The sequence below is a fragment of the Macaca thibetana genome, chromosome 13, assembly GCF_024542745.1.
Source record: "Macaca thibetana thibetana isolate TM-01 chromosome 13, ASM2454274v1, whole genome shotgun sequence".
Classification (NCBI taxonomy): domain Eukaryota; kingdom Metazoa; phylum Chordata; class Mammalia; order Primates; family Cercopithecidae; genus Macaca; species Macaca thibetana.
Genome location: NC_065590.1, coordinates 95530289 through 95545814, shown reverse-complemented (window position 1 = coordinate 95545814; position 15526 = coordinate 95530289). Strand labels below are relative to the sequence as shown.

General features: G+C 50.0%; 1 protein-coding gene across 17 annotated transcripts in view; it reads left to right on the top strand.

Annotated features, from left to right (window-relative positions):
- GREB1 (growth regulating estrogen receptor binding 1) overlaps nucleotides 1-15526 on the top strand; it is a 160035-nt gene that overhangs the window by 83283 nt on the left and 61226 nt on the right. For all 17 annotated transcript variants that reach the window (XM_050753886.1, XM_050753884.1, XM_050753885.1 and 14 more), the window contains exons 4-7: nucleotides 426-602; nucleotides 9842-10024; nucleotides 11778-11912; nucleotides 14127-14255. In XM_050753886.1, the coding sequence (XP_050609843.1) occupies nucleotides 426-602; nucleotides 9842-10024; nucleotides 11778-11912; nucleotides 14127-14255 (624 nt within the window). The remainder of the gene's footprint in view (nucleotides 1-425; nucleotides 603-9841; nucleotides 10025-11777; nucleotides 11913-14126; nucleotides 14256-15526) is intronic.

The following is a 15526-nucleotide window of genomic DNA, read 5'->3' as shown; positions in this document are numbered from 1 at the left end:
TGTTGCTTAGGCTGGAGTGCAGGGGCACAATCTTGGCTCACTGCAACCTCCGCTTCCCGGGTTCAAATGATTCTCCTGCCTCAGCCTCACGAGTAGTGGGATTGCAGGTGTGTGCCACCACGCCTGGCTAATTTTTGTATTTTTAGTAGATGGGGTTTCACCACATTGGCCAGGCTGGTCTTGAACTCCTGACCTCAAGTGATCCTCCTGCCTTGGCTTCCCAAAGTGCTGGGATTACAGGTGTGAGCTACCATGTCCGGCCAACTAAGATTATAGTTTTATCTCTCAGGATTAATTTTGAGGTCAAGCACACCCAGAGATAAGGGTTTCTCCTGAGCAGTCCCAGAACGTTTCTTCCCTTTGCCCCTGTGACCCCGCTTCTGGGAAGCCCTGGGCAGTGTGTGAGCCCTGTCCACCCCTCCTAGGGTTCTGCCAGGCCGGGAAGGACCTGCGCCTCGTCTCCATTTCCAACGAGCCCATTGACGTCCCTGTGGGCTTTCTCCTCGTGGGGGCCAAGTCCCCCAGCCTACCGGACCATCTCCTGGTGTGCGCCGTTGACAAGAGGTTCTTGCCAGATGACAATGGCCACAATGCTCTTCTTGGTAAGTTCTGCTTTGTCCTCCTCTGTGGCTCTTTCTGCACTGGGGTAGAGCAAGGTCAAGGGAGGTCACAGCGGGGGGTGGTGGCAACAGAGGGACCATCTTTGGGACCCCAGGTGCAGCATGCAGCCCTGTTTATGTTTTTTGGTAGAAGAGTTCTTTGTGGAATGGAATGCAAATGAGATGCATTTACAGTATGACTGCATCCCTGCAGAAAGCTCACCATTTAGCATTCATTTTTCATACATTTATTCTTCAGACCTCCCTAAGTGCCCGCTTGTGTCAGGAATGGGTGACAAACCCTGTCCTAGACAGTCTCGGAAATAGCCTACAGAGGCAGAGGAGAATGAGGCTGAGTGTGTTGCTGCCTCCAGAATGTTCTGTCCTGAAGGACTGCCAGGCACCCTGTATCTGTTTTCCCCTTTGGTTTATCACTCATCTCTCAAGACATGGTCTGTTTGCTTGTTTGCTTGTTTGTTTGTTTATTTATTTTGAGATGGAATCTCTCTCTGTTGCCCAGGCTGGATTGCACTGGCACTATCTCAGTTCACTGCAACCCCCACCTCCTGGGTTCAAGGGATTCTCATGCCTCAGCCATCCAAATAGCTGGGATTAGAGGAGCACGCCACCACACCTGGCTAATTTTTGCATTTTTAGTAGAGATGGGGTTTCATCATGTTGTCCAGGCTGGTCTCGAACTCCTGGTCTCAAGTGATCTGCCCACCTTGGCCTCCCAAAGTGCTGGGATTACAAGCATGAACCACCACGCCCAGCCAAGAGGTGGTCTTTATTATCCCAGTTTTATAGGTGGGCTTGTATCTGTTAACTTGCCCAAGGTCGCATGAGTAAAGGGGACAGAGCCAGGATTCAAACTCAAGTCCTCCTGGCTCCAGATTCTACCTGGTACCATCCCACAGTCAAGGTCAACATGGGGTCAAGATGGGGGAGCCGCCGCTTTCCCTTCCAGCCCTGGACACCACTAGCCTTTGATCTTTCCAACAACCGTTGGCCCACTAAGGCTCTGAGTGCAGAGCTGGGGCCAGGCCTTGCCAAGCCTGGCTGCCTTTGCTCATATGATGTAATTGAGTTCTTACTGTGTGCCAGGCCATCCCTCAGCAGGCTCCCCCATTGTGGAGTAAAATCTAGGGACACCAAGGTGTGGACTGAGAGCCCAGGGATCTGGGTTCCTGTCCTGCATCTGCCCACAGGTCCCTGTGTAGCCCCCTGGGCTTCTGTGTCCTCATCCATGAAGCAGGGAGGTGACTTCCACATGTGCCCTGGCCCTTTGGCTGTTCTCATCCTGTGACTGTGGCTCCAGCCCCCTCCATCTGGCCTGCCTCTTTGGAGGCAATCTGGGCGGGAGGCAGGATTGGTAATGATCCACTTCAGATGTAGCCTCAGGAACAGTCTTCATGCAGAGCAAGTTTGATTGTGAGAATTTATGGGAAAAACTTCTAGATTGAAAACCCCCACAATTTCTTACATATTTTCCATGGGTATAGACATTGAAGCCTCCAGTTTTGCACTTGATACGGCCCCAAAAGCTGGGAGGATAAACTCACTCCATGGGTAGTTATTGAGCACACTTTACGTCTGAGGAGCTGTGCAAAGGATGAAAATGGAGAAGGGAGAAGAAATGAGATGGCTCCTACCACAAAGGCGCTGGGGACACACACGTGTGTGAACTCCGACACAAGGCAGGTGAATGTTCGCTGGAGGGACAACACCACTAGACAGTGACGAAGGGGAGAAAACATTTTGGCCAACTCTCTTGAGGCAGGCTCATGGACTCACTGTAACCAGTTCTCTAAAACAGAATCATCCCAGGAAACCCACTCTAGCAAAGAAGCTGATGGAATCATTCAATGACAGACTGAACGCTTACGACAGTCGCCCAGGATGAAAGTGAGTCCGGGAGGCCGTGCCTGGTGGCCGCCTTAGCGTTTGATCTGGCAGTGGCCGGGGATTCGTCTGGATTCCACCACTTTGTGACTGTAAAGGAATTGCCAGGGCAGTAAATCAAGGAGGCTCTGCCTCTTGGCCTGCAGAGACGAGGATCTTTCAGTTCCTTCACCACCAGCCCAGTAACAGAGCCAGCTCATCGAGGAGAGGAAGTAGGAGCTTTGTTAATTGCTTGCCAAAAGCCATCTGAAATGGGTGACAAGGCCTGGTTGGTAATAACCATCACTTTCTTCTTTTAATAAAATAACTTTATGCTCTCAGCTTGCATACTTAACACTGTTTAGGTTTCCTGCAATTAAGTCTGATGGCTACACAGGACAAGGTGGCGCCCTCCAGCCCTGCAGCGGCAGAGCTCAGTGCTTTTTAGTGATCTATAAAATACAGGCTGGGGAATACCTTGGAGGAAGCAGCAGTATTAGGAGACTTGTTTTAGTGACTTTTAATCAACTCAGGTATTTTATCTGAAAAAGCTGAAAGATTAAAATCTAGGTGTTTGTTTCAGTTTATTGCCCGGTAATTTATCTAAATGAGTTGACAGCTCAGACATAAAGAGGGAAAACATATCCCACTAGATTGTTTTTTTCTTAGATGGGAGTAAACGAGTCCTTTGTTCATTCAGCAGGCAAAGAATTCAGCATGCATTTACTGAGTATATAACCTGAAACGAAAGCCTGGACCTTCAGTTACGTCTGGGGGCAGGGTGGGGGGACGCAGGCACACCAAGAATCAGCCTAGAAATCCACAACAAACAACTCTGTCAATAAATCTTACAATACATCCTCGTGCGACATGGTCTACAGAGAGGGTAAGGTGCTCCGGGAATTGGAGGGGCCCAGTGAGGATGGGAATGGGAGGATGTGGTATCTGAGTTGGGCCCTGAAAAATGAGTAGAATTTTGCCAATTGGAGAATAAAAGCAACAGAAACCAAACACTAATAGCAGGTGGCACTTTTTGAGCATTTATCATGTGCCAGAAACTGCACGAAATAAGTTAAAATAGCCAATGTGGTGGGTCTGTTATTATCTAGAGTTATATACAGACATGAAAGCACAGAGAGGCTAACTGACTTGCTCAGGGCCACCCCGCTGTTTGAACCCCGACGGTCTGGCCCTGATGCCCAGGTCCTGGAGGATGAAGGGCGTCTCAGCAGAGGGAAGTCCCTGTGCATGACAGCATGGCACGCTGGAGAAGTGGCTGGTGTGCTCTGTGGCTGAGCAGAGGCTGGTAGAGAGCGTGGCAGGGTGGCGTGCTCTGTGGCTGGAGCGGAGGCTGGTAGAGAGCGTGGCAGGGCGGGGTGCCCAGCTGGGTTCTGCTCGGAAAAGGAGCTGTTTTCAAACTACAGAAGCACAGAGTCTCGTGGTATGAGGTGATCTAGCCTTCTTTCACGGTTACCAACACATGGCCAATCTTGTTTCATTGATAATATCCCCCTCTTCTCCCTTTCTGGGATGATTTTGAAACAAATCCCAGACATTGTATCATTTCATCTGTAAATTTCCACACGGCATTATCTCTAAAAGATATTGGGGCCAGGTGCGGTGGCTCACGCCTGTCATCCCAGCACTTTGGGAGGCCGAGGGGGTGGATCACCTGAGGCCAGGAGTTCGAGACCAGCCTGGCCAACATGGTGAAACCCCGTCTCTACTAAAAATACAAAAATTAGTCGGGCGTGATGGCAGGCACCTGTAATCACAGCTGCTCGGGAGGCTGAGACAGGAAAATCATTTGAACCTGGGAGGCGGAGGTTGCAGAGATCAAGCCATTGCACTCCAGTCTAGGCAACAAGAGTGAAACTCCATTTAAAAACAAAACAAAACAAAACAAAAAAACAGCTTTTCATTAGAAACCCAATACCATTATCATATCTAATAGATTTAACAGTTATTTAATATTATCAAATATTCAGTGTGTTCAAATTGTATCTTACAGTTTTTTTTTAAAGCAATTGGTGCATTTATATCAAGATCCAGACAGGGATCTTCTAAAGCATTTGGTTGCTGTGTCTCAAATTTTTCTTAATGTGTAGGTCCTTCCTCCCTCGTTTTACCCTTGTAATTGATATTTTAAAGGATATTTAGAGTGTTAGATGTTAAATTTAGATGACTGTGTTTTAATTTGTGTTTTAAGAAGATCGCTTAGAAGACACACAACTGATTTTTATGCAAAGGGAGAAACTGAAGCAGAAGAACTAGTTATGAACTTACTGCAGGATTCTAGAGGAGTATGATGGCCTGAGAGTTTTATGTTTCAAACCTCACAACATCATACTATTTACCACCCCTGAGTGCTTCATCTTCCCTGGGAACACCTGGGACCCCTGCCCCACTTCCTGTCTCACCTGGAATCCTGGTACGGCTCCTTAGGCTTCCCCAACACAAGGGGGCCATTTCTACACTTGAGCTGGGATTTGGCCAAAATACCAAGGCAGGGCCTCTGGGCATATATATATAAAAAATACCTTGTTTTACTTCGCTCATGGGCTTTTCCTTTCTCTATCCAGGTGGGGATTTAAAATAATGTTTCCCAGATTCTGTGTTTTCTTTTTTCAATTAATATGGCACAATGAGCCAAAGATGATCTTATTTTTGTCCCAAGTAACTGTTTATGTTCAGGCACGGGGAGGGTGGTCATTAGTTGCTAGGTGTAGTGTGTGCTCGTCTGAGCTCGTGGGCTTTCAAGGCTCATTATTTGGAAGGAACAGAGAGTTGCTGTTCAGGCCCAATTTAAATCCCACTTGCCAGGATGTCTTCCTGGAATTGCCTTCCTAAATTACTCCTGCATGTACGCAGTACCTGACTGCGGTTTTGAGGATAACTCAGCTCTTTATATGATGATCTTTATAAACTCGAAAATGCTGCCCGAATTTGAGGAACTGCTGTCATTGCTACCGGTCCTTCTGCCTCAATCGTGGGATTATTTAACTGTGTCTGTTCATTCTTCCTAACAGGGACCATTTCTTTTTTTAACCAAAAACATTACCCAATTATGAACCATGCATTTTTAATATATGTCTTGCCCAGAGCACCTGGTTCGTTTCCTATCAGATTTTCTTTCTAAACATATTTGTGCACAAAAGTATCCGTCAGATTTGCATTTTTTCATGGAGGGTTGATGACTAGGGCTAAGTGGCCCTCTGCACAGCGGACAGTGGTCTAGAGTAAGGCCTTTCTGAGCATCCACTCTCCTGGGAAGGCGCTGGATGGAGGCATCAGGCGTGGGGGACATGTTTGTGGCTCCCAGCTCTGGTGCAGTGGCTATCAGCGAGATCTCCTTGGACTGTGGTTCTAGAAGAAAGGTCAGGTACAGGTGAACTTCTAGAGGCATCCCTGAGGTTTTGTGGGAGGACCCCTCTGCAGAGGGAGTGGCCCCAGCAGTAAATCTGGGCCATCTCCAGCCTGCTATGAGCCAAGTGCTCAGAGACCACTGGGTCTGAAGGAAGCCACCTACGGATGCTTCCAAGAAGAATCATGTCACTTGAGTCCTAGAAGGAGGCATAGGGCCCATTTAGTCATAGCCTTCCCTTTGATGGTTGGAACATGGAAATGCAGAGAAATGGAACTGCTTCCTCCACATCTCACACTGTTGGAGGGGTGGGGGCTATCTATTTGCTCCCCTAGGGCTGCATGTGAGTGTCATGACCCCTACTGTGCTCGCCTTCCTAGTCCGGGGTAGAGAAAGGAGGGCTGCTTGCAGAGTGCCCCTGACATGTTAGACATCTCGTAGGTACTTCACCCCCATAGTGCTCCTACAAGGTGGGTTTTTGGGAGGAGATGCGTTCCAATCCTAACTCCAGCACTTTCTACCCTGTAGCCGTGGCTGGGTCACCCTGTACCATGGCTGGGTCACCCTGTACCATGGATGGGTTTCTGTCTCTCCCTCTGCCTTGATGCTTTCATCTATGAACTGGGACACTGCTGCTGATTGCTTTGTCAGACTTCATGAGGTTTAAATGAGAACATTTATAACATGCTTGACACAGTGCCTGGCCCATGACAGGTGCACTATGAAGTCGCTATTGTCGCCTTGTTGACAGATGAGGAAAGCAAAGCTCGGAGGTGTTAGTTACCTGTCTCACATCACCTACCTGTAGTTAGGATTTGAACCCAGGCCCCTCAGACATCCAGGCTTATACACACTCCCTTGCAAGGGTTGGGGGAATGGATGTAGCTGTCCTCTCAGCAGAAGGGGGAGAGGCTTGCTCAGCGGCCAGCACACATATCTGCCCAGGATGTGCTTGTTAAACAAATGCTACCTGTAGCTGCTAAACTAGACACACGGGAAAATCACAGGGTGTGGCTGTGCGTGGTGACAAGAATCGTGTTTATGATGGACTGTTTCCCATGGTGAGGACACTGAAGGAAGAATCTCGATTCTGGATATCCATACGTGGCAGGAATTTGAGATTTCAGGCAGGATCCCATGCTTTCTAAGCCTATCATATAAAAAAACTTTCTAGATTTCCAAGTCCTAAGGTAGATTTCTGAAGAGAACAGTTCATTATTTCCCTCTTTCTCCTGTGGTTTTGTTGGTTGGCCTCTGTGGCTGTCTCTCCAAGACACCTCACAGAAGAGCAGCTGGGTCTCCTGACCAGAAAGTTTTTGCCAAAGCAGAAAAGCAGTTTGCTCGCTGAGTCCCTAAATGTTTCCTGTACTAGCAAGACCCAGGGTGTCCACCCTCATTTCTGAATCACAAAGGGCTCCCTGTTGTCTATGCTTCCCATCCCATCGGAGGAGATGGAGACGGCCTCTGCAGCACAGCCATGGTCCCCAGCCCGTGTTTCTTACGGGACAGAGGCCTGTAACCTGCTTAGCTGTCTCTGGAGAGGGATGACAGCCTGGCCTTGGCAAGTTGCTCTTAGCGTCTTGCAGTTCTGTTTCCTGTTCATCCATCTTTTAAACAACAGGCTTAGAAGCCCTTCCAGGGAGCTCTGAAGGTTTCTTCGGGCCTTGTTCTTAGGCAGCAGTTGAGCTGGGTTTATCTCAAGCGTCCCTAAGTTGGAGGCCAATGAATAAAGACATGAGGTTATTCCTTCAGAGTGCTTACAGAAACCCTGACAGGCTGCTGTTCACAGTTACCCTGTTTCCTCTCTCTTTTCTTCCCTCTTGATATTAACTGGCTGCCTGCCATGTGTGGGGCATTAGTCAGTACCTGTACACTTGCACACACACAGCTCACACGTGCAGTCATGCTGCGAGCTTAGAGGAATAATGATGGGAGAAAGACACAAATTTCAATCACTGGGATGTTCAGAGGCCCCTGAGCTACAGGAAGAGCCTGGAGTCCGGAGGAAAGTGCCAGCCAGCCTTTGGGTCACAGAAGGCTCTTGGGAGTAGGCACTGGAGCAGGGTGTTGAGTGAGGGCTGGATGTATACAGGTGGGGCCCCGGAGGAGAGGATGAGCCTGTCGATGGAGGGCAGTGGGAGCGGGCTGGGTTGAGAGGCAGGGGAGTCCAGCTGGGAATTAGCATATCAGAGGAAGGACAGGAATAAAACTGGAGATGAAGGCCAGGGGGCATCAGGGCAGCCTTGGATGCCAGGCCTGTGGGCAAGAACGTCATCCTCAGGCTGGAGTTGGATGCCACACTTTCTGTACCTATGGATTTGAACAACGGGCCTCTCTGGTTCTCTGATTTCACAAAGAAGGACTTGCCCTCCAGGTTGACTGGCTCCTGTGGCACTTGTGGATTGAGATGAATGGCAAGAATGGCCCTGGTTCCCTGTGCGTGTTAGTTCCCTGCCTGTCCCATGGAAAGCGAGCACTTGGAGAGGACAGTGTTTCATGTCAGGACCTTACTGTTTGTGCTGGCACAGAGGGAATAGGACTGTGGAAGGTAAATTAGCCTGTAACTGTCCTATGGTGAGGCCAAGAGATCTGTCCTTATTTCTAATGCCTTTTGAGGAAGACTAAATACACTCAAAATAGATCAGGGAGTCCAGTCAGCCTCTGTAATGTAGACGTCTTATTTATCTGTGGAGATGTTTTTAACCTTCACTAACTGGAGTTATTTTGAACACTAGCCAGAGACCTTAGGGAGACTTTTAGAGCAGAGTTACACACAGAGCCGGGTGGCCCTCACAGCCTCAGGCACAATGACCTTTGTAGACTTATCAAATGGAGAATATGACACATGAGTCTTAGCTTCAGGATCTCCTCAGCCGAAGGCCTTTGGACCTGTAGAAACCAGACATACCGGTGGGTGAAGCAAGGCCATCTTATGATCGTTTAAATAAGAGCAGTCATCCTGGGCAGAAGCCAAGTCTTCACATTTCTCATCTTAACCAGCACTCCCGCTGCCTATGGTTTGAATAGACTTTACAGTGTGTGAAGGTCTTTTCAGGCACATGTCTCTGGATTTTAATAGCTCCCAGGAGGTGTTTTTGTCATTGCCACCACGTAGGAGGCTTGGTTAGAGCCTCACAGCTGATGGGAGCCTCCGTCGCCTCCCAGAAAGTCAGTTGTAGGCCTGGTGCAGAGGCCAGCAGCAGCAAGATAGTCACATTCTAGCAGAGCGTCTCCGTCCACTGGCTGCTAAGCCACGGAATTCACTCGCCAGTGTGCCGGCCAGGCATTGCGGAGCTCTCCTGATTTCTTTTCAGAAACTCACGGGATCAAGTTGAGAGCAGGATGGAATTTTGGACTCTTAAGAGGTGTCCCAGTGTAGCCCATCTCATTAGTCACACTGCTTTGAGAGTGGAACTAACCCACCCCTCTGGAAATAAGAGCTCTCGTATCATTTCAGGTGCCCCGATCTGTGTACACGGTGGAATGGGATGGCTCTTGTCTTGCAAAGTTTGCTCTCTACATAGATGTTTAAGTAGCCCCCAAGCACGTTAAATCTTTCACATTTGCCTGGGCCCATCTCTATCGCTAAGTCTTCTTGGTCCTCTTTTACTTGAGTCGAGGCCGTCTTAACCTCTGGGCTAGTCTAAGAGGGTGGGGTGCTTGCCTTGTGGAGTTCTCTGGCTGGTGGTACAGGAAGTGGATCTTCAGAGTTTGGATGAACTCTGTCTTATTTGAAAAGGACCGGCCTGGCCAACGTGGTGAAAGCCCATCTCTACTAAAAACTGCAAAAACATTTAGCTAGGGATGGTGGCAGGCACCTATAATCCCAGCTATTTGGGAGGCTGAGGCAGGAGAATCACTTGAATCTTGGAGGTGGAGGGTGCAGTGAACCGAGATTGTGCCATTGCACTCCAGCCTAGATGACAAGAACGAGACTTCATCTAAAAAAAATAAAAATAAAAGAATAAAGATGTTTATGGTTTACTTTCTTCTCCAGGTTTCTCTGGGAATTGTGTTGGCTGTGGAAAGAAAGGCTTCTGTTACTTCACAGAATTCTCCAATCATATAAATCTGAAACTGACCACTCAACCCAAGAAGCAGAAACACTTGAAGTATTACCTGGTCCGTAACGCACAAGGGACTCTCACCAAAGGACCTTTAATCTGTTGGAAAGGCTCAGGTGGGCAGGTTGGCTGTGGAGGAGGTGGGAGTGCTGGACCCCCAAGTGGCCCACAGTGGCTGTCGCTGTGATGCTGGGGAGAGGCCCCTGCATAGCAGCACACATCACAGGCAAAAGGCCAGGCCTATGAAATGGAAAATGCTCCGTTTCGTTACGGGCGTTAAGCTGGTTGACAGTGACAGTCTAATTGGATGGGATGTTTAAAAGTTGACAGAGGGCCAGTCGTGGTGGCTTATGCCTGTGATCCCAGCACTTTGGAAGGCTTAGGTGAGCAGATCACTTGAGGTCAGGAGTTCAAGACCACCCTGGCCAACATGGTGAGACCCCGTCTCTACTGAAAATACAAAAGTTAGCCGGGCATGGTGGCGCCCACCTGTAATCCCAGCTACTCGGGAGGCTGAGGAAGGAGAATCACCTGAACCCGGGAGGTGGAGGTCAAAGTGAGCTGAGATGGTGCCACTGCACTCCAGGGTGGGCAGCAGAGCACAACACCATCTCAAAAAAAAAAAAAAAAAAAAAAAAAAAAGGGGAAAGTTGACAGAGGGCCAGACTGTGCATTACCTCCTATGGCAAGTATTTGGGGTGCTGGTTCTCATCTTCCCAAATTGAGTAGTTCACCCAAGTGGTCCTCAACCATGGGTGACTTTCATCCCCTAGGGAACGTTTGGCCATAACTCGAGACAAGTTTGATTGTCATGACTGGATGGTGCCACCAGCATCTGGGGTAGGGACCAGGGTATGGCTGAACATTCTGCAGCGCACAGGGCGGCCCCCAGCACAAAGAAGCCCACTGCAACTGTCACCGGCACCAAGGCTGAGAACCTGACTTAAGACAGCTCGGCTTGAAAAATGCCCCACACAAGTCCCTGAACCCTGAACTATGGCCAGAAAGATCAGCTTCACGTTGCTGGTCTCTGAAGAAGTGATTGGGCTGCAGCTTTCAGAAACGTTGGGAGCAGGCTGCCCTGCCACCCTCTTTGTCTCAGCTGTACCTTTCATGGCCACAGTCAGCTCTGTGGGGCGAGGGGGAGGCTGGATCCTCAGTGGCCTGCCGCCGGTGGAGGGCAAGCGTGGGGTGTGAGGTGTTTCTCCCTTGTCTGGGCTTGTTCCCATCTTGTCTTCTGGACTCTCCCAGTCAGGTCCTGGGAGTAGAGGGAAGAGGCCTTAGGCTGGCTGGCTCTGGGAACGCCTCCCTCACACCCCATTCTTCCTTCCTCTCTGCTTTTCTTGCTTTGTTCAGTAAATGCCTCCTGAGCCCCTATTACTTGCCAGTCATTTCTCAGGCCCTGAGGATGCAGTGGTTGTGCCCTGTATGGGACCAGTTCACCATCTTTGATCTCCTGCTGGGTCCAAGCACCTCAGAGGTTCTCCACCTCACTGGCCGCTGGGGATGGCCTTTCTCAGAGGAGGAAATAAGGGCGGAAGATGGTATCGTTTATCTTCAAGTAACACTCTCGTCTATGGCTACGGGTAGCTGTAGGGTGACTTACTTGTATAATTCGTCCCTTTCTTCTAAATATTCACCATAGCTCCCACTCTTGACAACCAGAGCTGCCCCTTGGCATGGAGCCACAAGTAGGAGTCACACCCTCGCCCTGGCTTCATGCTGAAACAAAGACCAGGATGTGGTGGCAGCTTGTGGGACTGTCTCCATAGCTCACTGTCCTGTAGGATACGTTCCACTGCAGGAACTCATTTCGTAACTGTTGGAGAAGAGCGAGTTGGTTTTCACATGTGCACCTTGCCCCCTTAGAGTTTAGAAGCCGGCAGATCCCCACCAGTACTTGTTCTGGTTCCTTCTTCCCGGCCCTGGAGAGCACGGCTGCCTTCCCCAGCGAGCCCATTCCCGGGACGAACCCCAGCATCCTGACGGGAGCTCAGCAGGCAGGTGAGGCGGCAGAGACACGCCAGGGCTGCTGAATCCACACCGTTGGCATGTCTCTGATGTGTCCGGTTGACTATGTAGCCAAGCATTCTTCAAAATAAATCAAGGGGCTGTTATCTTTAACACCTTTACTTTCATCTTGAATTTGTAATACTCTTCAACAAAGAATGCTAGCTGTTTCATTGGGAGGGCTTTTCTTTCTTCCTGTTTGATATGAAGTGGGATCCCCTGGTGGGGACATATGCAGGGTCCCTCTGCAGCACCGCCCCCCGTACAACCCCCGCACGGCATAGAGCTCTCTATGTAAAGGTGCTGAGTCAGGGTTTGAATGAATTGCTAGAAGGGGCGGAAAAGACCAGATTGCTGCCATTCACTCCGTGCGCAGCACTCCCCAGCTCTGTGAGTGCCTTGAAGCCCAACAACCATGCTGTGAGCAGGCCTCGGTTCCTGCAGGTTACTGATTGGGAAGGTGAGGCTCATGGAGGCTGGGTGCTTGCCTAGGACCTCGTGGGCAGGAGGAGGTGGAGGCAAGAGGTGACATTAGATGTGAACCCTGATTCACATGCTTGGCATTTCACCATGTTGCACAGACTTCCAAAGCATGGTGATTGTTATCACAGTAGACACCAGCCTTCCCAAGGATGCAGGAAGGTCACTACTTGTTTTCATGCCTCCTGCCCAGTGGGTCTGTAGAGGCACATTGGCCCTGGGAGGAAGCCAGTGCCCTTGTACCCACCTGGCCCATCCATCGCCTGGGCAGGGGACTGGAACATACTCTCCTCCAGAGCTCCTTGCTGCTTCCCCACGCCCAGGCCCCCAGTGCCTCTACCATCATGGCCTGGAGAGCCTACTGTTTCTGCTGTCGGGGTGCCTGGGTGTAAGCTCCAGTGCTGCCACCATTTAGTTGAGTGATTTGGGGCAACTCAAGTCCTCTGAACCTCCATTTCCTCATCTGTAAAGTTGAGCAAATCTCTTCTGTCTCATTTGTAGGGCAATTGTAAGAATTAAATAAGATGATAGTATCAGCAAGTACTCAAAGCATGTTACATGCCAGGCACCGTTCCAGGCACTTTCTTCTGCTAACTCATGTCGTTCTCACTGTGGCTCTGAGTTGCTATAGTGACCACCCCTGTTTTCTGGATGAGAACACTGAGGCATAGGGAGGTTAAGTAAGTGTCCAGGGTTACACAGCTGGGAGGTGGTGGAACTGGGCTCAAACACATGTCATCTGGCTTCAGAGCCACCCCCTTAAACCCACAGGAAACATTCAGTGTTACTCCTGACCCAAGCTCTTTCCAGACCTTTCTGACTGACATGGACAACTTAAGCAGTTCTGTCAGCCCCAGGAGACCAGAAGCCATGATTGTCCCCAGAATTACCCTTAGACCTGGGGAGCCCTGGGCCCTGTGAACAGCCTGCACACAGGTAGCTGCAAACCCAACTGCTTTCCTGGACTTCAGATGTGTTAGTCCATTTTCATACTGCTGTGAAGACATACCCAAGACTGGGTAATTTATATAGAAAGTGGTTTAATGGACTCACAGTTCCGCATGGCGAAAGGCAAAGGAGAAGCAAAGGCACATCTTACATGGCGGCAGTCAAGACAGCGTGTGCAGGGGAACTGCCCTTTATAAAACCATCAGATCTCGTGAGACTTCTTCACTATCATGAGAACAATATGGGGGAACCACCCCCATGATTCAGTTACCTCCCCCCAGGTCACTCCCACGACACATGGGGATTATGGGAGCTATAATTCAAAGTGGGATTTGGGTGAGGACACAGCCAAACCATATCAACCAGAGGTCTTGAGAGAGAAGGTAGAAGGAAGTGGAACAGTTTCAGGTGTGGTCCTGGAATTCAGGAAGTCCCCTGGTCCTTTCACTCAGGCTGTGTGTCCATTGGGGTGTGAGCAGGAGGGTGCATGTTCCTGGGTGTGCATGTATATAGGCATGTGTTTGTGTGTGTGTGTGTGTACATGTTTGTGCATGTGTATGTTGTGTGTAGGCAGAAGTGTGTGTGTGTGTGTGTGTGTGCATGTGTCTGCATGTATCTTCTCAGTGTAGCAGAATCACTGTTGGGAATTCTGATTTTCTGATGAGACTTGCTGGGGAAAAGCTAGTTTGTGAAACTGCAAGGAAAGTGATTTCCTCCTTGCCTGGCTCCCAGGGCATTCTCGTGAACTGACCCTCCTCTTTGCCTTCTATCTGCTTTCAGGACCAGCTTCTGATCACTCCTCACTAAGCGCAACAGTGGGTCCGGCTGTTTTCAACGGCAAAGATTCCCCAAAGTGCCAACAGCTGGCAAAGAATAACCTGTTGGCCTTGCCGCGACCATCGGCTTTAGGTAGCGCTGCCTGTCCTGGCTGTCCTGGGGATCCTGCTCTTCTCTGGGCCAAGGCCAGAGGGGGCATGGGAGTTGCTGGGCTGGGGCCGCTGAGCCTCCTGGAGTCTGGTGTGGCTTCCATGAGTGTCAGGCCAGGACCATGGGTGCCTCCTGAGTCCATGGGTCTGGGTCCAGGCACTGGTGCTGTGTGAGTGACACTTAGGAGTTTTCGTGTGTGCCAAGGAGCAGTGAGACAGCTGTGGTGATGGCGAGTGACCTGTCCTGTGGGCTGCACAGCTGCAGGATGGTAGAATTTTGGAGCAACAGTGGGCAATGTGTTGTTGGGGAAGAACATGGGCTTCCAAATCTGATAAATATGAATTCAAAACCTACTGCTGTCTCTTGTTAGTCAGGGGACCTTGGCCAAGTCTCAATAAATGTTTCTTCACCTGGAGATAAGAATTCTGCTCCAAGGGTTGTTCAGAGGGATGAGGTGCTGTATGAAAGGTCAGAGCACATCTGGCAGCTCATTAATTGGTACCGGCTGTTCTCATCCAAATCAGCGTCATTGCTGAGGCTAGTCTTTTCAGGGAAGGCTTCCTGGAGGAGGTGGTAACTGAACTGCAACTTAGAAGTTGGGGAAGCATCATGTAGAGAGAGAAAGGGAGAAAGGAAGCAAAGAGGGATGAGGAGGTGAGGATATGGATGAGAGAGGTGAGTGAAGGGGCCGAGCAGACCTCCTGCCGGAGGAGGCTTTGAGGAAGCTGTCAACAGGTGGAGCAACCTGGGGACCTGCTTGAGGACTCCCAGTCCAGTGCTCTCCCCACCATGCTCATCTGGAGCCACTTCTCGTCTTTCTTTCTTTCCTCCATCATGCACTCAGCTAAACTGGATTTGAAGATCTAAGACATCAAACTGGAGGAACCCTTAGAAACCATCTAGGCCAACACTGTTTTACAGAGGAGGAGACAGAGGTCCAGAGAGGCAGGGGCAGGCCTCTAAGCTCCCACTCCACTGTGCTGGTAGAGGACCTCCCTGGTGAAAATCTTGTGAATTGTCTAACTCTTGACTGAAGGGGCGAATGTAGTTTCTGAACAGAATCCGAGGCCTCCCGTTCCCAACCAGCGCCTCCATCCTGGAGTCTGAAACCCACAGCAGCCAAGTCCCAGGCAGTAGCGAGTCCCATCCTCCGCAGCAGCCGAGCCCCAGGCAGCCTCCTGCTTTCATCCAGGGACTGCTGCTTCTCTGCCGAGTGCTGCATTTGGGGGCAGCCCTGTGGCTGCAGGGCTGGA